Below are 23,264 nucleotides of genomic sequence, written 5' to 3' on the forward strand. Positions count from 1 at the left end.
CAAAACTGAGAACACAGACACAGCTGGGTTAGAAACAAAAGTTAATTAAGTTACTGCATTAAGGTAATATGAAGTTAATATGAGATGGTCACCAGCTTTGGAGAAAGTTCGTCTGTAGCTCTGACTGTAGTTAAAAGTAAACAGCCTGAAATGCCTGATATGAGGCAAGAAAAAATAAATGGAATGCCATTACAGAGAGTTTTATAATGTCCTATGTTCACCATGTTACTGTGTTAAAGGTCTCAACATTGTGCTTATTAGCAGAAATCATGATTAATGTGGAGTTGGACTGACGTACAAGTCACATAAATTCAAATTAGCTTGTTTAGATTAAGTTTGTATTGCCTCATATCAAACTTGACAGTCAGTACCTCACATTAAAGGGGAAATTAGAACTAAAAATGCGACTTGTTTTTTCCACACTCAAGAAAATGAGATATTTTTGTAAACAGATCTGTCCCTAGTGTGGACGTTCGCTTAGTACTCTGTCCAAAACAGCAATTTCCTTTAGGGTTTCCTCCATTTATAGTTACAACAAAGAAGTACAGATGCACATACAGTAAAACTTTTATTTAACTTCAACTTTATTTCTTTATAAACAAGACAAAAGACACCAAACCTTTTATGTTAAACTAGTATACATAAGAAACTGAATAGTGATCGACCAATGCCATCAACCAGAGTAGAAACTACAGTTCTTATGAGGCCATGGGAGATGTAAAGAGGAAATAATCCATCAGATGCCAAAGGCTCCATAAAAGTGTTTGCTAACAATATAGTGTTCAACACCTATGGCTTACCAGCAACTATTTAGGTTGGTATTGCAATCTGTTACAGCCATAAGAAAATGACGTGTGCAAATCTCACCATTCAAGACAGATCACCCTATTATTTTTAAATAAAACAATTCTTGTGAAGAAAACCACCGTTAACAAAGTGAAAGAAGACAAAAGCACAATGAACCTTTAAATAAAAAAACCCCACAAATATCAAACATCAGTATCAACCAGTGAACGTGTGAAGCATTGTTATTCCATCATTACTTAGTGAATTAAAACTGGCCAAACCCATTGCGTGACTGAGCATTTTTACAGAACAAGTTTTTAAAAGTTTCTTTTCAATCAATCATTGGTATTTAATGCAGTGATTTTTTTTCCTGGCTTCTCTTCACAACTGATCTGAAATTAAGAGTCAAGCCAATATAACTTATAATAATTATTATAATATGTTAATCAAATGGGCAAAGCCACATGAAGCCAAATAAACCCCCCCAAAAAAAACCTCAACTCCATTGAGAAATATTCAAAATACTAACACTGGAATCCCTAACCCTGTTCAAAATAAATAATAAATATATAAAAATAAAAATAAAACCAGGACAGTGCTTACAATGTGTGACATGAGGTTTGAGAAGTTAATCAATAGAGCTTTGCCAGCATGAATGAGATTATGCAACAAATATAATTATAAAATTTGCTGAACTGAACTTGCTGAACAATTTACAGAAGCCTCAAGAACAGTCGCCTCCCCTTGAGATCAAAAAGCATTTGGAGAACGAGGGAGGTGCAAACATTAAAATAACCAACATAGATGAAACAAAAACCTTTGTGATTTTAAAAGTGTCTTTTTTTTTTTTTTTTAAAGGTTTGGTATGACAAAGGCAGAGCAAGGACAATAACAAATAAACTGACAAAAACATTTGTGTAAATTGTATTCAGTCACACACACACACACACACACACACACACACACACACAGTATGCAGCCTTCTATTGGAAGTTTGACCACATAACCATGATTTGCCATCACACTGACATGTCACCCAGAGTGGGACGTTTGTTCCCAGAAACACAGAGTCACACCAGAGGTAGAATGCTGAACATGCTTTCCCACAATTGGATGTCATTTTCATGAAGACATCAGCCTCGGTTTCCTTGGGTGCTGGTCCTAAATAAGCCATGTGGGGATGATGGTCAAAAAGGGTAAGGGGGAAAACACACTGTCTACTGAGCAACTATGATTTTTTTTTTTTTTTAAATGATGTTTCTATCTTTTTTAATTTATCCATCTATTAAATTTAATTTAATCATTTGAAGTTCAAGTCAAGTATCAAGCATCTCGGCTTAAGTCGGAGTCAAGTCATGTACTTTAGGTAACACTAAAACTGTTAGATTTAGACATTTTATTGCACGTAAATAGACGCAGTTATATTATTATTAGGGAAAGCACTGCCCAGGGTGTACAGGGTACAGCCTCTTCTGATTAAATGTCAAAAACAATATGCACTATTACTTTAGGTAGCAAAATAAAACACCTGCATTCTACTGAAAGCGTAAAAATAATCACATAATTTGCCCGATATGAAGGTAGACAGCCAAGACACATACAGTACAGTGCAAAAGTCTGTAGACTACAGAAATGCTCTACAGTTGCCTTCAAAAATAATGAACTTAAACGCTTCTACATTAAAAAAAAATACTATAAAAAACAGTAAACAGTAATGAACTTAACAAACTCAATATTTGACTTGGTTAGACTGGACAAAGTTTATTATTAATATCAGTATCAGGTCTTACTGCTCGAGTCAACCATTTAAAAAATATACTAGCAACAGTTTCAAACGTGTGTGTGGTCAACGGTCATCTCTTTAGTTTTACTGTGGGTCTAGATAATCTTAACTGCTAATCATTTCTACTTGGAGTAGCAATTTTCAATGGTTAAATTTCATAAATATTTGTAATTTTTAGGTACTTTTCATTAATCAAACACATACAAAGGCAGACAGGTATAAATGTGGAAAATACACTCAGTGTCCACTTTATTAGGAACACCTGTACACCTGCTCATTTAGGCAGTTATCCAATCAGCCAATCACGTGGCAGCAGCACAATGCATTAAATCATGAAGATAGACATCAAGAGCTTCAAATCATGTTCACATCAAACATCAAAATAAAGAAAAAGTCTGATCTCTGTGGCTTTAACCGTGGCATGGTTGTTAGTACCAGATGGGCTGGTTTGAGTTTTTCAGAAACTGCTGATCATCTGGGATTTTCACACACAACAGTCTCTAGAGTTTACACAGAATGGTGCTAAAAATAAAAACCATTGGGTGAGAGACAGTTCTGTGGATAGAAACACTTTGTTGATAAGAGGTCAGAGGAAAATGGCCAGATTGGTTCAAGCTGCCAGGAAGGATATAGTAACTTAAAAAAAAGAAAATCACTCATTACAACCGTGGTGAGAAGCAAAACGTCTCAGCGTGAACAAAACACTGAACCTTCAGGTGGATGAGCTACAGCAGCAGCAGACCACATCAGGTTCCACTCCTGTCAGCCAAGAACAGGAATCTGAGGCTATCAAGGGCACAGACTCACTGAAACTGGACAGATGAAGATTAGGAAGAAAAAATTACCTGGACTTTGTCCAGCCTTCAACTGTCCAGTTTCAGTGAGTCTGTGCCCTTTATGGCCTCAGATTCCTGTTCTTGGCTGACAGGAGTGGAACCTGATGTGGTCTTCTGCTGTTGTAGCTCATCCACCTCGAGGTTTGATGTGTGTGTCCAAGATGCTTTTCTGCTCACTAACATTGTAAAAAGTGCTTATTTAAGTTACTATAGACTTTCTGTCAGCTCAGCCCAGTCTGCTTATTCTCCTCTGATCTCTCATCAACAAGGTGTTTCAGCCTGCAGATCCTCTGCTCACAGGATGTTTTTTGTTTTTTACACCATTCTGTAAAACTCTAGAGACTGCTGTGTGTGAAAATCCCAGGAGATCAGCAGTTTCTGAAAAACTCAAACCAGCCCATCTGCACCAACAACCATGCGACGGTTAAAGTCACAGAGATCACACTTTTTCCCCCATTTCGATGTTTGATGTGAACATTAACTGAAGCTCTTGACTTGTATCTGCATAATTTTATGCATTGTGCTTCTGCCACATGATTGGCTGATTGGATAACTGCATAAATGAGCAGGTGTACAGGTGAGCCACACTGGCCCATGGTGGACAACACTGAAGATTCCTATCTTGCAGTATGAAATACTAGAAAAAGCCATTAATGAAGAGAACTGAGTTCTTACCGGAAAGACAGTCCACATCTAAACCGGACTACAGAAGTGTCAGCAACGTCTGGACTCCACAGTCCACAAAGTTCTAAAATGCACAGGCATGCAAATTAATGTATTGCTGTATAATCCTTATAAAACTTGGAAACTTATAGCCTGCAATATCTTCTAATGGTTTAAAATAATGTCTTTGATAATGAACTATTAGGGTTCTTTCACTTGAGTGTGTACCCAGGATTGATTCCAGGCTTGTTTGGGGGAAGAGCATCATCATTACACAGAAAATTCTTCCCACACAGCAAATCAATTGCACAATTTTATACAATCACTCTTGCTGTACATATGAAAACATTATCTTGTTACTCCTATAATTTTTATTGTATATATTTATTTTGTGCTTTACTTTTTCAAAATTCTGCAATTATTTGGATCAAAAGTCCTTTAGCTGGGAAAAAAGTTATTAGTTTCATTTGAATGCCTTCATTATTTCATTATTTCAGAAACTGACCTGATTCATAAACCGTGTCCTCTGGTCACCACACCACTGTGGCAGGGAGTACTGGCACAAAAAATAAAGCAGAAAACTCAGCTTCATATACTTCACATACTGTCAAAGAAGCATCTGAAAGCGGTGCAATTATCTAGCCCACTGTGATAGATTAATTTAACTAGAATAAAAAAAAAAAAAAACAACACACGCAAAAAAAAAAAAAAAAAAACCTTTGTATTATTCTGCTCTAATTGTTACCCTGGCAATCCACTGAGAAAAGATCCTGTTTAGAGGACAAAAACTCACCCTCAACATCTAATGATTAGTAGTGCTAGTGTTGTGAAAAACTTGATAAATCACAGAATTATAGAAATGTGCATATGTGCAGTTTACACACAAAACTATGCGTACCCACGGTTGATAAATAAGACCCCAGGTGTTTAAAAACATTTGCCTGGCACTGTAATGTGCAGTCTTAGACAGCCTACATTTTTATATAAAGTTCTCCAAGACTTGGAGCAGCCTACCGTCAGAAAACTGCACGACAGCGTGCCTAATTTGCAAAGTTAAATTATAATTTAATGTTGGCTGTTTTAATGCTTATTTCTCAATATGGAATTATTAAATCCATTATTAACGAAGGAATGTTCACTTTACAGAATGTGCCTAAGACCTTCACCCAGTATGAAAACTACAGATGTGGATTACTATCATCACGTCTTGCCCCAAGTTACTCTGAGAACTGAATAAATTAGTTGACAAGTACTGGTAGTTTATCTAAATTTGTGCCATTAACCCACTCCAGATTATAGTTTGTGCTAGCGATACATAACATTCCTTCATCTCCATTCAAAACACTGTAACAGGTTATCACACATGTTACAGTGCAATATGCTGAATGTGAGTTTTGAAATATTGATTAATATTTCAGAAACACGGTCAGCTAGAGAACAGCTGCGTACATGTTGTGCTGATGGTGACTGCATACCGGGTAGGCGTAGGCTGTCTGTGCATAATTCATAGGCATCTGAGGGATCATTACTCCTGGAAAACTTGGGTAAGAATATGGCTAGAGAGAGAGAAAAAAAAGATCATAGGTACTGCTTGCCTGTTTTCTCCTAGCAAATACTACATGATTTAAAACCTATATACAATAACCTCAGGGAAATGTTTTTTTTCTAAAATGTTGAACTTTGCTTATTGAAATAATAATCAGTTATGTATTGTATATTGTCACTTCACTTCACTATATCATATGTATTGTGTAGAGTTAAGGCTCATGTTTAAAGCAGTATGAAGAATACGAGTATCACATTAAAATTTACCTGCAGGTACTGTGCACCTCCACTGAGCACAGTGGGTGTAACCAGGCTGGGAGGGCAGCAGGTACAGTACACACAGGGGGAGGGGCTTACCCACTGTGATGGACCAATCAAAGGTGACTGGACAGAACCTGAATTACGAGAACATTTACTAATTAGCCAAAGCTTCATCAGGACTACAGTATGAGCATTTTACTCGATTAGAACTTTTCCATTAACCTCGTATGAAGAGACACAAGAAACTGAATACACAAGTGGCAAGCAACAACATGCCTTATTTATCAAGCTGCACACTAATGGATTTCTGCGTACATCATTCATATGAGTGTTTACACAAAAAGATTTACTATCTAATAAAACTTAACTGATCAGCCATGAATCTAATGAGTTGACCTGATCTGATGAGCTACTACATTATATACGGATTATGCTGTCAAGTTTAAATCGCTTATTATTACAAATACACATATACAGGCCAGTGTGTATGACATTATATACAGTTAGTTCAGGAAGTATTTGGACAATGACAGAGTTTTTGTGATTTTGCCTTTATACACCACCACAATGGATTTAAAATAAAACAATCTAGATGTGATGGAAGTGTAGACTTTCAGCTATAAGAGGTTCCATAAAAATAAGGCATTTACCATTTAGGAATTACAGCCATTTTCAACAAAGTACCTCCATTTTCAGGGGCTCAAAGGTATTTGGACAATTGACTGATAAGAAGTTAATTGACCAGGTGCGGTCACCTGGACCTCATCATCTCAAGACAAATGAAGCAGAAGGTCTGGAGTTGATATCAGGTATTGAGTTGGCATTTGGCAGCTGTTCAACTGGAGCTACCAATATGAAGTCCAAGGAGATCTCAATGCAAGTGAAGGAGGCCATCATTAGGCTGAAAAAAGTATACCACATCATGTGTCAAACACGCTGGAGGCAGTGTTATGGCATGGGCATGTATGGCTGCCACTGGAACGGGCTCACTGGTGTTTATTGATGATGTGGCTGCTGACAAAAGCAGCAAGATGAATTCTGAGGTGTACAGGGCTATACTCTCTGCTCACATTCAGCCAAATGCTACAAGACTGATAGGACGCCGCTTCACAGTGCAGGTGGATAATGACCCTAAACATACTGCGAAAGCAACTCGAGACTTTTTGAAGGCAAAGAAATGGAATATTCTTCAATGGCCAAGTCAGTCGTCTGATCTCAACCCAATAGAGCTGCTTTTCACTTACTGAAGACAAGACTGAAGGCAGAAAGACCCACAGACAAGCAGCAACTGAAGGTGGCTGCAGTGAAGGCGTGGCAAAGCATCTCCAGGGAGGAAACTCAGAATTTGAGTTTTGAGAACATGAGCTCCAGACTTCAGGCAGTCAGCGACGGCAAAGGATTTTCATCCAAGTGTTAAAATTATGGTTATATTTACAATTATGTCACTTTGTCCAAATACCTTTGAGCCCCTGAAAATGGAGGTACTTTGTTGAAAATGGCTGTAATTCCTAAATGGTAAATGCCATATTTTTGTGGAACCTCTTAAAATAAAGCTGAAAGTCTACACTTCAATCGCATCTTGATTGTTTTATTTCAAATCCATTGTGGTGGTGTATAAAGGCAAAATCACAAAAACTCTGTCATTGTCCAAATACTTCTGGACCTAACTGTATATAATGTCATACACACTGGCCTGTATATGTGTATTCGTAATAATAAGCGATTTAAACTTGACAGCATAATCCGTATATAAAAATGTAGTAACTCATCAGATCAGGTCAACTCATTAGATTCGTGGCTGATCAGTTAAGTTTTATTAGATAGTAAATCTTTTTGTGTAAACACTCATATGAATGATGTACGCAGAAATCCATTAGTGTGCAGCTTGATAAATAAGGCATGTTGTTGCTTCCGGACCTGACTGTATGTCTACACTTAAAGAGAAATCTGATTTAGAGGTAATGGAGACAGCAAAAGCTGGATAAAAAGTTCCAGAACGCAGTGCTATAAGACACCGCACTGAATTACAGCAGACGCTGCTTGGCTAGTCAGCAATCTATGAGATTTCACGTATGATGGCTTTGATTGAGTATGAAACTTAAAGCTCTGGAATCTGATCTGTTTAAGCAGCATATACAGATAAGGGCATGAGAGAGCTGAACAGACTAAAGGACCGAAGGCAGAAATGCAGAATGGCTATTTGCAGCTTGCACCAATGGCACTGAAGGCAGTGCAGGAAACCGTTAGCCAACGTTTAAAAAAAAAAAAAAAAAAAAAAAAAAAAAGACAAATGTTTAATTAAAGAAGTTCCAACTGAGCGGTGCAACAGAAAAGCATTCATGCATGGCCCTTCAAATGTATTTAGATGTGAAAATTATTATTATTTTTGCTCAAAAAATAAAAGTAACGAAGTAATTTTCTGGATCTGTAACCAAAAATAATCCAACTGCTATATCATACACCAGCCTCATCTGTCAAAATGGACATGAGAATTAAATAAGTTTAAAAAAAATAATAATAATAAATTCTTTTTGGAGTAGCTACCCTAAACACATCAAAACAAGGACAAACCTTGGAAACCTGACTCACGAGAACTCCGCTCCTTCATGATGGCAGGGCCCAGTTTGAGTTTCTTTCCTTTAAAAGTGACCTGTTGCTGGGAATAAGAGATACGCAGTCACACATTAGTGCTGCAAGACCAAGTCAACACCGACCCAACTCAAATAAGCAACTGATAAGCAACACATTTTGGACTCCTATAGATTACTATTATTATTATTGTAATGTTTAATGGTGACCTCCTTACTTCAACGATAGTCTGGATGTCGACATCCTCGCTGAAGTAAACAAAACCATAACTAGAGGGGGAAAAAAACAGCATCAGCAACAGTGGTGTTTCCCCTCTCTCTCTTTATGGATATTTTGAGTTTACCCACAAGAAAATATTTTATAAATATAAGAAAAGATTAAAAACAAACCGAAGAAACACAGTTTAAAAAAATCAATCAATCAATGGGCTATATTATGATTATCAGCTTTTTACTGTTTTTGCAGTAACAAAGGAAATTTGAAGTTTTCAAAACTCAACTCTACACTCACAACTCATTTTTGTGAGACATCACTGAAAAAACAGGTTAGTACAACTGCAAGCAACTGAGTTAACTTGTGGTTTCCTGATCTTAAAAGTGAATCAGCATTTCTGCTTAGGTTTGGAACAGCAACATCTTACAAAAGAGCCGACTTTAAAGAGGACGTGTGTGTGTGTGTGTGTGCCAACATGCAAAATGCTTCACCTCTGTGAATTTGGTCGCTCATATAAAAAAAAAAAAAAGAAATTCAATAAAATATTTGCCTCGCATTTGTTTGTGCTCTGTTTGTACTGGATAATTACAGTTTGTTTTTTTGATATTGTGTGAATGAAATAAATCCCATCCCCACTACATGTAGATTTCACAGTCCTTGACTCAGATCTAAGTTCACTTTCACATGCTGCTAAAAAAAAAAAAAAAAAAAAAAAAAAAAAGATTAGATCATTATATAAATACTTTAAAACACTTTGTGTATCGCATCCTGTACTTATTTTTTTTGTCAGCACGATTATCCAGAGCACATCACATTTCTGCACTCCAGCTGTTCTCCAGCTCAGGTTTGCTCCTCACAGGTCAAGTTTAGCAGCACGCAAAAACATCTACAAAAAAAATAAAAAAATGTTGCACACAAACCAAAATACATGACATGGTTTTCTTCCTCTAGCAGGGTCAGTTAAGGGTGGAACCCATTATAAAGCCACGGGTTCCCAAATGTGGGGGTCGCCTGATTTACAAACGGGGTTGCAAAAGAAACTCTCAACCTTCTCTTCTGTTTTATTCATTCATTTTTACAAATTAATATTAGAAATCCCGCTCTATGAAGAATTTATTAATGGGAATCATATTCAATCCAACCACGTTTAAATGAAGCATGCTATCTTCCTTTTTTCCACTATCCTGGCACGCTGCATTAAAGTAGGAGTTCTGTGACAGAAAGACAGATTTCCCCGTCCATCTACTGCTAAACAGACCACTGCTGTGTCTCATATCGCATACTTGTTTATTATTCTAGACCATTACTGAGCACTAACAATAACTGGGTTTTCTATTACAATGTGCTTGAATTTTAAAAATCTCTCTTGTAGCCTTCAAACCTACTGAAAGTCTGTTCTGATGCACGTCCTTCTGGATTTTCTAGATTAGTAAATACTACTAGGTCAGAGTTTTCAATTTGAGACACAGCTCATGACAGTGGAAAGCACAATCACAACGATGGTGGAAAGTTTTAAAGAGAGACAGAGCTCATCAGCCTGATAACTCTCAGCGTGCATGTAATCGATAAAACATTTTACAGTTCCACTTGAAAACCTGATGGACGGGGTGTTTTGGCTCCGACATTCCAACTATAGTGGATGTGGCTTTTTAATCCTCAACATAAGAGACACAGGCAAATGTGTGGATTACGCTGCTCGCACTGCCGCTGCTTCTGCACTCGCACACAATGTCATGTGTCAATTATAAACCAGACACCCCGACGCGAAGCAGAGGAGCATCACGCCACCCCGCCGTGGATTATTTTCCTACAACACACTGATCGTGTTTTACTCTTTATGTATTGCTCGTAGCTGGATTTGACAGCAGAAATAAGATTGTTCAAACACACCACCTGACTTTTTGAAAAGCTTTGTCAAGACATGCAAGTTCACCAGTGCAAGCAATATTTCTTTACTCATTCATGGTACAAGTTACTGACACAATAAAATCTAATGTTACAGTTGCAATAAACTCTTAATCTGGAATTTATTTAAAAAAAAGGCTGGTTAAGGTTTCGGGTCGCAGAAAATTCAAGCACATTTGGGGTCGTTTCTTTGGGAACCGCTGTGCAAAAGTAAACAGCACCATGACGCAAAGCAGGATTAAACGTTTAAAAGTTTAGTGCTCTGTGTGTCCTGCAGTCTAATTATAAAAATGTAAATGACCACCAGGACAACACAACGGCATTCATAATTTTGTTAACTTCAGTGCCTCTTTTAAAAAAAACATACCATTATTCAATAACCCACTGTGAGCTTATTATCGCAGGTATGTTTGAAGGCTTGACTGCAACCTAGCAATTTGTTTCCATTTACTTTCTGATAAATACCAAGACATAAAATATCAGCTATTGCACACATTCAAATGCTATTTTCATTAAGTTAATCAGTTGTAACCTTTACAATATTGCACAATATTTATTGAAGAAAATATTAGAACAGTAGTCCAATGAGAAGTACTGGGAAGGATCATGTTAAAAGAACAGAAAACCATCAATCCAGATGCAAAAGAAAAGGTTGGCGACAAACACAAGAGATAAAACCGACAACCTTAGTAACCTTATTACTTATTGTGTATGTATTACCATAAATTGCAAAAAAGCAACAGGTTTCTAGACTGTACAACAATCAGTGTGTGGCTGCACTTGGATTTGTGGATGTCAAAATATCTCAATGACATGGTTGAAGTGCTCTGAAGTACGTCTATTTACTATTGTGTTGTACATTTTATTGAGACAGGACTAACACTAACTACAAACTAATAAAGGTGAAATTCCAAATTCCAGAAATGCCAAATTAGAATCTAGAAAGGAGAATGGTAGAGCAAGCAGGTGCACAGAGGGGCACAAGGACTCCAAAACCGATCAGAAGATACAGCAGCTCTCCAGGAGTTGGAAGTATTTCAGATGCTTGTTTACCTGAAAGATACAAAAGAGGTAAATAACACAATGTGACCACAATAAACACAGTAGGTACTGATGTCTGAATGAGGCCTGAATATCTGCTGTTAAGCTTCATTATTTTCTATATTTGAGCCCAATACCAATGTTGGGTTAATCTTATGGCTATGGATGAACTAAAGGCCTGAAGAAAATGTAGCTAAGAGGCTAAACATTCACTGCATATCTAACTTAATTTTGCTAGAATGACTGTCGTCTTAGTTTGCCAGCAAGTAATAAATGTATCCATCCATCAGCGAACTTCAAATGAGCTTTGAGTGACTTTTTCTTTAATCCTTGCAACTCAAGCCTCACAAAATAAAACTTGGGAACACGGTCATTGATATGAAGTACAACTCCACATGAACAATCCCCTAATCATAACCTGTATGTCCCAACATCCCCACAAATGCCTCAGCACCACCATATTACACACACGTGTGTCTCTAGAACACCAGAACAGGCATCTCATGACTTGTTTACACTTCACTGGAACCTATTTTAGTTAAACTGACTTTTAGTTAAAGCAGTACAGGAAGTATTCAAGTGTGGGTTTTGCATTTTGAATCTATTGCTGTTAAATTTCAAAGACCAAAGAGCTGTCACTGCCAGTGAAGTAAGCCATCATTAGGCTGAAAAATCAAACAAACCCATCAGAGAGATAGCAAAAACATTAGGTGTGGTCTAAGCAATTATTTGGCACATTCTAAAAAAGAAAGAACAGAATGGTGAGCTCAGAAACACCAAAAAGCCCAAAAGACCATGGAAAACAACTGTGGTGGATAAACATTCTTTCCCTGGTGAAGAAAAACCACTTCACAACAATTGGCCAGATCAAGAACACCCCCAAGGAGGTAGGTATGTGTGTGTCAAAGTCAACAATCAAGAGAGGTTTTACTACAAGATGCACACCACTGGTAAGCCTCAACAACAGAAAGACCAGATTAGAGTTTGCCAAAACCAAAAAAAAAAAAAAAAAAAGGCAGCCCATACAGTTCTGGAACATTCCATGGACAGATGTTACCAGAATGATGGTGCATCACTTATAAAAAGTGCTGGATTTCCTACACCATTCACCCAATTTGGTAAAAACCCTTAAATTAAAGCTGAAAGTCTAAGTTCATATTCATTATTTAATTTCAACTTACTTGACTGTATATGGTCAATTTATGTCAATGCTAGCTTGCTATCCAATAAAGTCTCCATCGAAAGTATTGGAACGGCAAGGCCAATTCTTTTGTCTTTGCTATACGCTGAAGACAATTTGCTTTGAGATCAAAAGACAGACGATAGATCAGAATTTCAGTTTTCATTTCCTGATATTTACATCTAGATGTGTTAAACAACTTAGAACACGGCACCTTTGGTGTCAGATCACCCAATTTTTAGGTGAGCAAAAGTATTGGCATAGCCTTAACACTTAATATTTGACTGCATACCTTTAGAATTTTCTATATCTGCATAAATGACCTAAAACATCCGATTTTCACACAAGTCCTCAACATAGACAAAGAGAACCCAATTAAAGAAATGAGACAAAAATATTTTCCTTATTTAGTGCAGAAGATTATCCAATATTACAGATGTGAGTCACAAAAGTATGTGAACCTCTAGGATTAGCAGTTAATTTGAAGATGAAATTAGTCAGGTGTTTTCAAATCAATGGGATGACAATCAGATGTGTGTGAGCGCCCCATTTTATTTAGAGAAAAGGGACCTATCAAAGTCTGATCTACTCAACACATGCTTGTGGAAGTGAGGACCTCAGAAAAAGAGTTGTTTATGAAGGTAGCAAAACCATCGTAAAGAGTTTGGACACCACCAATCCACAGTCAGACAGATTCTGTACAAATAAAGGAAATTCAAGACCATTGTTATCCTCCCCAGGAGTGGTCAACCAACAAAGATCACTCCAAGAGCAAGACATGTAATAGTCCACGAGGCCACAAAGGAACCCACCAGGCTACCTTCTAAGCAACTAAAGGCCACTCTCACACTGGTTAATGTTCATGACTCCACCATGAGGAGAACACTGAACAACAATGGTGTGCATGGCAGGGCTGCAAGGAGAAAGCCACTGCTCTCCAAAAAGAACACTGCTGCCTGTCTGCAGGTTGCTAAAGATCATGTGGACAAGCCAGAAGGCTACTGAAAAATGTTTTGTGGACAGATGAGACCAAAATATTACTTTTTGGTTTAAATGAGAAGCGTTATGTTTGGAGAAACGAAAACACTGCATTGCAGCATAAGAACCTTATCCCATCTGTTGAAATGTGGTGGTAGTATCATTGTTTGGGCATGGTTTGCTGCATTTGGGCCAGGGTGGCTTGCCATCATTGATGGAACAATGAATTCTGAATTATACCAGCGAATTTTAAAGGAAAATGTCAGGAATGTCCTAAGGAAGTCAAAGTTATTGACGGAGACCCGTTAGAATTCAGAGCATTCATCAGAAAATTTGAGGACACTGTTGAGGGTAAAACTGACAATGCTCAAGACAGGCTGTGTTTTGTGGAACAGTTTATCAGGGGCAGCCTAAAGAATTGGTTAAGACTTGCCTTCTCATGGACCCTGTCAGGGGATATCATGGAGCCAAAACTCTCCTCAAAGATCATTTTGGCAATGAATTTAAAATCTCTAATGCGTACATAGAAAAGGCCCTGTCATGGCCAGAGGATCCAAAGGCTCTACAAGTATTTGCTCTCTACCTTAGAGGGTGTTGTAATTTATGGAGGAGAGGCTTTCATGGAGGAACTTGATCTTGCTTCTAATCTTAGAGCCCTGACAATTAATTTGCCCTACAAACTCAGAAAAAGAAGGCGAATTGAAGTTTCTGAGCTCCATGAGAAAGGGAACAAAAAAAGTGAGCTTCTGTGACCTAGTCAAGTTCATTGAGAAACAAGATATTAACCAACCAAGTGTTTGGCAATATAATTGATCAGACTAGCCGAAACACAGCGCCCTGAGAGTTTAAAAAGAAAACTCAAAAGAAATCTTTCTGAAGTTGTTAATAAGTGATTTGCTGAAACAGTGCCTAAGGAACAACTAAAAGGAAGAGAAGGTAATATTTGGTACATACCCCACCATGGGGTATACCATCCAAAGAAGGAAAAAATTAAGAGTAGTTTTCAATTCAGAGCTGCTTCAAGGTCTAGATCTCACAAACAGACTCACAACAGTGCTCATGAAATTCCGCCAGGATCCAATAATAGGTGGCATCGAAGCAATGTTCCACCAAGTAAAGACAGCAGAGTTGACTTCTTAAAATTTCTGTGGTGGCCAGGAGGTGATGCAAGTCTTACTCCATTAGACTAAGGTATAACACTTTTGGAGCTGTATCGTCACCCAGCTGTGCAACTCAGAAAAACAGCTGAGGACAGTAGGCAATACCTCAGGCCCGAGGTAACTGACGATCTTGTCTAATGTTGATGATTGTCTGAATTCTGTAGCCATAGAAGAGGAAGCAATATCGCTTATCCAGGAAGTAACAGTTGCTTGTGAAAGCGGAGGATTCCACCTATCCAAACGGGTAACCAACAGACATTTGGTTCTATCTAATGTCACAAGCAAGCCACATACAAGAGGTATACTGTCTGCTGTAAGTTCAGATTATTCCTCACTCCCTTTATCTTGCCTGCTAAACTGCTATTACAAGAACTGTGCAGAATGAATGTAGGATGGGATGAAGAGATACCACAGTCTTCAAATGATAAATGGATGGAATGGAAAAATGATCAAGCAAATAAACTTCCAAGTCAGCAGATGTATAAAACTCAAGCACTCTGACTCCTATGTCATGGTCCAAATATCCTATGGAGAACAGACCTGGATTAGCCACTAGCTCACATAAGAGTCCACTCACTTTCTGTGGAAGATCCAGAAATTAAAAGAAGCCCAACTATGATCGCAATCATCTAAGGTGATACCAATTCCACAGACAAGCTGACGCAAGTTCAACAATACCTCAAACCCTGTAACATGGAACAAAGAGAACAGTTTCAAGCAAAAGACAGAACATAAGACATTGCTGGGTAGACAGAAAGTAAACGTTTCAGATTAGCAGATGGTTGAGCAGCCTATCATTCAATATGTTCAAAGAAGCCATTCTTCAGAAGAGATCACAATAGTGCAAACCAACATTAAGATGGCAAATACTCTTTACAGACTTGATCCATTGTTAAAGGATGGAGTTCTTAGAGTGGGAGGATGTCGGTCTAAGGCAGCCTTACCTGAAGAGATCACATTTCCTGTTATACTTCCCAAGCAGTCTCATGTGTCACTCATTCTTAGGCACATACATGACAAAGTGGGACATGCAGGAAGAAATCACATTCTTTCTGAACTCCATAAAAGATTTTGGATTATCAATGCCAATTCTACTTCATGCAACGTTATAACCGAGTACACAGTATGCAGAAAACACAGACTCCGTTTAGGAGAGCAGCAGATGGCTGATTTACCTCAGGGTACATTGGTTCCAGACTTGCCCCCTTTCACAAGTTTCACTGCACTATGACGCCCACAATAGACCGTTTCTAATAATCCACTAAGATTCCACTACTCACAGACATATAGAACTCACTGTTGTATTGACTATTTTTTAGTTTTAGCTGAGCTCCTGCCTAAAATTAATGGATGCTGGTATGATAGTATTGTAATCAGTGATCACGCAGCTTATCTTTAATTTTACATATAGATGAATATGTATATAGTTCTCCAAGATGGAGATTTTCAACTGAACTTCTCGAAGATCCAGATTTCATTAAATTTGCAATCTTATTATGATCAAGGTGAAAAACGAGAAAAACTATTGGCGTGGCAAAAACACAGTCTGACAGAGCAATCAATAGTATAGTAACTTCGGCACAAGATACAAGTTCGGACCCGTTAGTAATTAATGAATCTTTTGTGAATTTTATAAAATGTTGTACAGATTGGAATGCAGCACACACGACCAGAATTCATTTTGGACCAATTACATTTTCAAAGCTTGTCAAACTGGGAAACACAAGAGTTGTAATGGCAGGTGACAACAGAAGAGCTATCTGAAGCTATTCAGAATATGAGCAGTGGGAAAGCGCTGGGGCTTGAGGGCTTTCCAATCGAATTTTATAAATCATTCAAAGAAAAGCTGTTGACACAGATTTTAGCTATGTATGAAGAAGCATATAAGGAAGAAATACTTCCAACTTCGTTGAGACTGGCGATGATAACTTTAATTTTAAAGCTAGATAAACCCTTAATGGAGTGGTTCTTCCTTTAGACCCATTAGCTAGCATAAAAGTAAAAAAAAAAAAAATTTTGGCAGTATCACTATCTTTTTCAGTCTCTCCCGTTACCATTAACAGACGCCTTTTTTTTTTTTTTTTTTTGATAAACGTAATCATTTACTGAGTAAATTTATATGGAATAATAAAAAGGTCAGACTTACACTCAAGTTATTATAATTACCTTATGAAAGAGGTTGGCTCCACCTGCCCAATCTGAAATGGTACTACTGGGCTACACAACTGAGATCAGCTATGTTTTATTTCTCTATATCAGCTCCCCCAGCCTGGATTAATATTGAACAGTTAGCTACTCTAAGCTTTACCTATACTCAACAAATGTTAAAACATTATATAAACAGATTAAAAGTTTTTTTCTTGAAAACACCATTTTAGTTTGGTACAATGCACATCTGCATACTGGAGATTCTCCCATGCTATCTCAGTTTTCCCCTATATGGGGTAATAAACAATCTATACCTGAAAGGACAGATGGGGGCTTTAAGGTATGGTTTGAAAGGGGTATAGAGAAAGTCTCAGATCTGTATGCTGATGGTAATTACTAACTTTTGCGTTTGTGTAAGACGTACGATATCCCAAAAAAATACTTTCAGATATTTGCGGCTGAAACATTATCACCAGTTCACAATCAACGCATTTGCCCTCACTGTGCAAAATTGAGAAAATTACCATTAGCCATATGACCAACTGAGGTCAAGAGTCAGCATTGTATGACGCCTGTTATAAAGCTTAAAAGAAAGAAAACTAGACGAATGGAAGGTGGACATGAATGAGGGCATAGATGTAGCAGATTGGGAGATGGCCTGCTTTAAAGCACAGTCACTAAATACTAAACTCAGCTTACTACAGTACAAATGGTTAATGAGAACTAACTTTACTCCAGTGACACTGAACCGGATTGCCCCTGATACCCCAAATATTTGTGTTAAATGTGTGGAAGCAAAAGGTACGTTAATCCATTGTGTATGGGAATGTCCAAAGATACAGTACTTTTGGAAGGGGGTTGTTACATGCATAACTCATGTAATTAGTAAAGAAATACCTTTTCAATCAAAACTGTGTGTACATTTAATTTATCTAGAGGATTATGTGGTTACTTTGCAGCAGTCGCTGCTTACTGACTTTGGGCTTCTTCAAGCACGAAGGATAACTGCATTTCTCTGGAAAAAACTGGAACCTCCTTCTATAACCATGTGGACAAAGGAACTGACAGCTAGTCTTGAGAAACTGACATCTTGTGAAAGGCAAAGAAAGATATTTTTCACTTTTATGAAATCCCTACATAGAATTTTTGAAAGGACAAATTACACAGTGAATGGACAAGTTGGCCCACTTTATTACTTATTTTTATTTACAAAAAATTTTTATTATAGGTTATTGTGTGTAGACTGATGGCCAGAAAGTCAATTTAATCCATTTTAAATAAAAATCTGTAACAGTGTGCAAAAACTGAATGTATCTGAACACTTTGCTTGTCCATTTTTTGAAGGGTGTCAATATTTCTGGAGTTCACTGCACGTGTTTATATAAATTATATATAAACATATAATATTTGTATTTATATTTATTTATGTTTGTCTTAGAAAACAATTTCCTTTTTCACTGAAGCATAAAGCAATATCACTTAGGGATAACGTTGCAGCACTCTCACCTGTCACTGGGTATAATGAATCCGCACATACACAAAACGGTGCCACCATAACAAATTAAAAAAATTATCGCATGTAGTACATTATACCTTTTGTCAGATTAAAGAAATGTTTCCTGTAGATTTTGCTGTGTTGAATCTGCATCCTGATCTTTAAATGTAGATGAGTTTCATCAACATAAATAATTAAAAAGGCATCTAGTAATCACTAATCACTACTCTCACTACTTTACTACTCTCACTACTTTACTACTCTCACTACTTTCTTTCTTACTTATCTACAAGACTACCTGAATTTCCCTTCGGGGATTAATAAAGTTTATCTTATCTTATCTAGTGCCAGCTTTCCAGACCCAGATTATGCCTAGCCTGGACTAATAAATTACAGTGGTGTACAGATAGATCATGGTCAGAAACAACAGTGTGATGCAGTAGTTATTGAGCTACTTGATCTTTCTCCCAGGCCCTTTGCTCTAAGTGTATAATACAGTAGTGTATAATGTAAAGTATCAGTGGATAACTCTGGGAAGTACTGCAATTCTACTTTATTCTAACAACATTGATGAGCTCTATGAACCCATGAGGAACAAATTATAAATTATAAACATTATCTTACCTGCTAGGTTTCCACAACTCTGCTTCCCATGATCAACAACAGACTCAAAATATGCTGCACCACAAAACACACAAAAAAGTCATTTAAATTTCACAACTATAAATACATCTTTGAAGAACATTATAATGGCTGTAATTATATTTGTTATAATGTTATATAAACATTATGATGGCTGTAAATAATTATTTAATTTTACCTTAGATTTTTTGATGAACTGCTGATGGTCTTCACACTTATTCCCCAACTACACGGCTGTCAAATCCTCGCCACAGTCTGATTTGCACTGCGCACGGGCGGCACGGTGTCCTCGTACCCGATTTCCACAAAACACGGTTTCAACTACGCGCACCACATGGCAGAAGATACACTTTGTACGTGCAGAGCGGTTTATGTACACATTAAGCCAGCTCTTTTGACTAAAATTTGACACAGTTTGCAATATTATGGCCAATGTCTGTTGTTCTTTCCCATAACTGACTGCACATTAATAAAATCTTACTGTCCCTACTGACTAACGAGTGTGCCCTGTGCATTATACCGAGTGTGTGATGCTTCCCTGTGACACAGCATGAGAAGCAGTTCACGTGTCTCAGAGGAAGCACGTGTCAGCCTTCACCCTCCCTGGTTAGTAGTTGCTTTATGATAAGGGAGAGCTGGCTGGTGGGTAAGAAATGGCAGGTGACCAAATTGAGAAGAAGAAAAATGTTTTTTTCATTTTTCCTGACAACTCATCACCTCCCATGATACACTTACTTCATATACATACACACACGTCTCACAATTAATGCAAATGAACAGCAAAGAGGTTACCATAGAAGTATTTAAGTGGCTGCTAAAGATAGATGACTAGAGGAAGGAATGAATGAAGGAATGAATTTGTTCACATCTATGAAAAGCAAGAAAAAAAAAGAAAAGAAAGAAAGGGCTGGCTCGTTGTGAATGACATCACTGTGTGCGGCTACAAAGCATTCAATCTGCGATGAGCTGCAAGTGCACTCATTATTCCTCATTTTCCTAAAGGACTTCCTTCACCAAGACACATTCTTGAGTTTTTAAGCTACTATATTAAAAAGTAAATGATCTGTCCACATGCTGGAATACCATGAGTTTAAAAAAAAAAAAAAAAAAAAAAAAAAGATAAAACATACCTGAAAAAAATATCTACTATATTTATAAACAAAAACATTCAGGTCTAAAAATCAGAAAATATAATTTAGGATCGAAATACAGCAATATTCTAAACATGCACAGAATTCACACAGTTTAAAACTGTATACTTGATTTATCTTCAATTAAAAAAACAGTTTTTAAAAAGGGAAGGTAATTGGATATCAAAATATTTTATTTAATTTGGTATTTTAGGCAGAATATGTGTAAAGATATAACAGACAGGATACAATGAGTCTACAGAGCAATAGAATTTATTTATTTATTTATTTATTTTTTTAAAGTGTTTTAGAGGTGCTTTACATTTTATATTTTCCTAAAAGCAGCCTTAAGAGAATTATTCCCAAGTGTGGACACTATGCACGAAAGTGCTGAGCTACACGCAAAGAAAAGTGCAAAAATGTGTAAAACATTATTGTTATTCTGTATTTTCGTATAGCCTACAAACGTGGATAATTAAATATTCATATTGCAGACACTCTAACAAGCCGATTCTTTTACAAGATGCAATTACTGCTGTATGTTCCATATACAGATTGTATATTGAGCTTTACTCTTACTCTATTGTCTCTCTGAAGAACAACAAACAATGTACTGATGTCAGGCAACATTACAGAACTTGTAACGTTCTGGTGTATAACTATATCTGCACAGCGAAGACATAATATAATACAATAGAGCAGTGAGACCTTATTTTTCTCCTACTTTTAGATCATGGACTGGAACATCACATCAAGATTAAGTCACAACCTGGTAAAGCAGCTTAACTGACGAGAAGAAAGCAGATGCTTACTATAAAATGTTATATGTAGCTACATAAACAAACATCAGACAACAAACCACCAGCACCACCATCTTATTGGTGAAATTGATGTTATGTTGAAATTAGGTGTGCTAGTAATTTTAGACTTTTTTTTTTTATCCTTTTCTTTTTATCTTTTTTATCCTCAGGTGGAGAAAGACAAACAGCAATGGAGGCAGAAACTGACAAAATGAGATGTGCTCTCGCCTTCCTAAATCAACCGCAGAGAGAAATGCACCAGGGTTCGATTCAAAATGGACTAAAAAGTGAATGTGAAAGTTCCCCAACTCAAATAACAGAATTTCTTCTGTTTAAACATTTTTGTTTATCTGTGTACATTAGCAAAATAGAGAGATAATGCAGTTTAAAATCATACACTTTACAGCCAAAGTATGTGCACCCTGACCATCACACCCATATGTGCATGTTGAACGTCTCATTCCAGAGTTATTCCCCTGTGTTTGCTGTTATAATGAGCTCCACTCTTCTGGGAAGCTTTCCACTGTTGGAGCGTGGCTGTGGGGATTTGTGTTCATTCAGCCATGTCTTCATGGAGCTCGCTTTGTGCACAGGGGCATTGTCATGCTGGAACAGGTTTCAGCCTCTTAGTTCCAGTGAAGGGAAACTGTAAAGCTACAGCACACAGAGACGTTCTGTACAGTTGTGTGCTTCAGACTTTGTGGTAACAGTTTGGGGAAGAAGCACATACGGGTGTGATGGTCAGGGGTGCACATACTTTTGACCATATAGTGTATTTGTGATGCACTTTTGATAAAATAAATGAGACTTGTTGACTGATGAAAACTAAATGCAAGTAATAAGAAACGTGTACTTGGAGTGAAGCAGGTCTGAGCCTCACCCTTTGCAGATTCCACCCCTGTAGGTGATGATCTTCACCTCCTTCACTGCGCCGTACCGAGCGAAGAAGTCTCGGATCTCATTCTCTTCAACCTGCACGGAGAGAAACTGCCTTTAGCCCAGCATTCACTCGCCTACTCTGCGTTTCATTTCAGAATCAAACACACGCTGGCCCACCTTCATGTCTATGCCTCCCACAAACAGTGTGTTGGGCGTCATTTTGCCCTCCGGTAAGATGAAGCCGTTAGACATCGCCACGCCATGCCGCTGTTTCTGGAGATCCTGAGAGTCACATTTCAGTTAGTCCTGAGGCCTGAAGCTAACGACTCTAAAGTCATGAAGTCATAAAAATACATTATAAGTAAGCTTTGTGTGGACAACCATGAACCTGGGCATCATTTTTTAAAGCGCTAGATTCACAATTTGGTAGATTTAGATTTTTTTTTTTTACAAAATATCCAAATTCGAGACAATCACTCCGATAGCTAACTGTTCAGCTAAGCTAACTGTGTGAGTGGAGAGCGATGGTCAGGTCGCGCGCACGCTGTGTGCCGTTCCCTGTGTGCTAGCGAACAGTCAGACCAGCAGAGCTGCTGCGACCCGGTGCATGTCAGCGCCGGCTGTGTTTCTACCTCAAATTAACCACCATTACAGGATGTTACCTGGTTAACCAGGCGTACAAAACTTACTGCACTGATACAACAGCTTTCCCTGCTAAGGTAGTTAGCATTCTGTCTCAGTAAGGCTCGAGACGAGCCATGACTCAATTATACATCTTTATCAAGACAACTAAGAAAAACAAAGTTTGATACGCAAGTTAAAATTATTATAAACTCTAAAAATGCTCATTATCGCGAACATTAATAATTTGTTGAGGTATAGCCTCGTATAAGGAGGTTAGCTTGAAAAGGGCGGTTTCTCTCACAGAAGCCAAAAAACAACATAATATTATTTTCCTGATGTACGTGGATGATATATATGCATTACTTGTGGAGTTCATTTTACTCACCATGTCTAAAACCGTTAAAATAAGTGAATAAATTAATGTCTGCCCAAATTGCCTTCCCGTTTCTTTCAAGCGTTGTGAGAAAATGGAGGAGGAACAGGCGCCTACACCTGGGCACTAATCAGCCTCCAGCTTCCCGACTGATCTACAGCCATTCAATCAGGGAGGGTTCCTGTGTACACCAAGGGCCAGCTCGCTCTTCTTCTTTTTTTTTTTTTTGAGTT

At 37.6% G+C, this 23,264-nt stretch overlaps 1 protein-coding gene across 1 annotated transcript; it reads right to left on the bottom strand.

Moving 5' to 3' along the window:
* Window positions 1-566: 566 nt before the first annotated feature.
* On the bottom strand, window positions 567-23,184 carry dazl (deleted in azoospermia-like). The gene is made up of 10 exons (XM_026928099.3): window positions 23,044-23,184; window positions 22,212-22,316; window positions 22,036-22,127; window positions 8,681-8,732; window positions 8,446-8,530; window positions 5,881-6,008; window positions 5,544-5,624; window positions 4,574-4,624; window positions 4,081-4,153; window positions 567-1,947 (listed from the first exon to the last, which is right to left on the bottom strand). The coding sequence occupies exons 1-9, from the start codon at window positions 23,044-23,046 to the stop codon at window positions 4,109-4,111; spliced, it is 642 nt and encodes a 213-aa protein (XP_026783900.1). The 5' UTR covers window positions 23,047-23,184; the 3' UTR covers window positions 567-1,947; window positions 4,081-4,108.
* Between the last annotated feature and the right edge of the window lie 80 nt (window positions 23,185-23,264).

This window comes from Pangasianodon hypophthalmus, chromosome 29 (genome assembly GCF_027358585.1).
Source record: "Pangasianodon hypophthalmus isolate fPanHyp1 chromosome 29, fPanHyp1.pri, whole genome shotgun sequence".
NCBI classification, from domain to species: Eukaryota; Metazoa; Chordata; class Actinopteri; order Siluriformes; family Pangasiidae; genus Pangasianodon; species Pangasianodon hypophthalmus.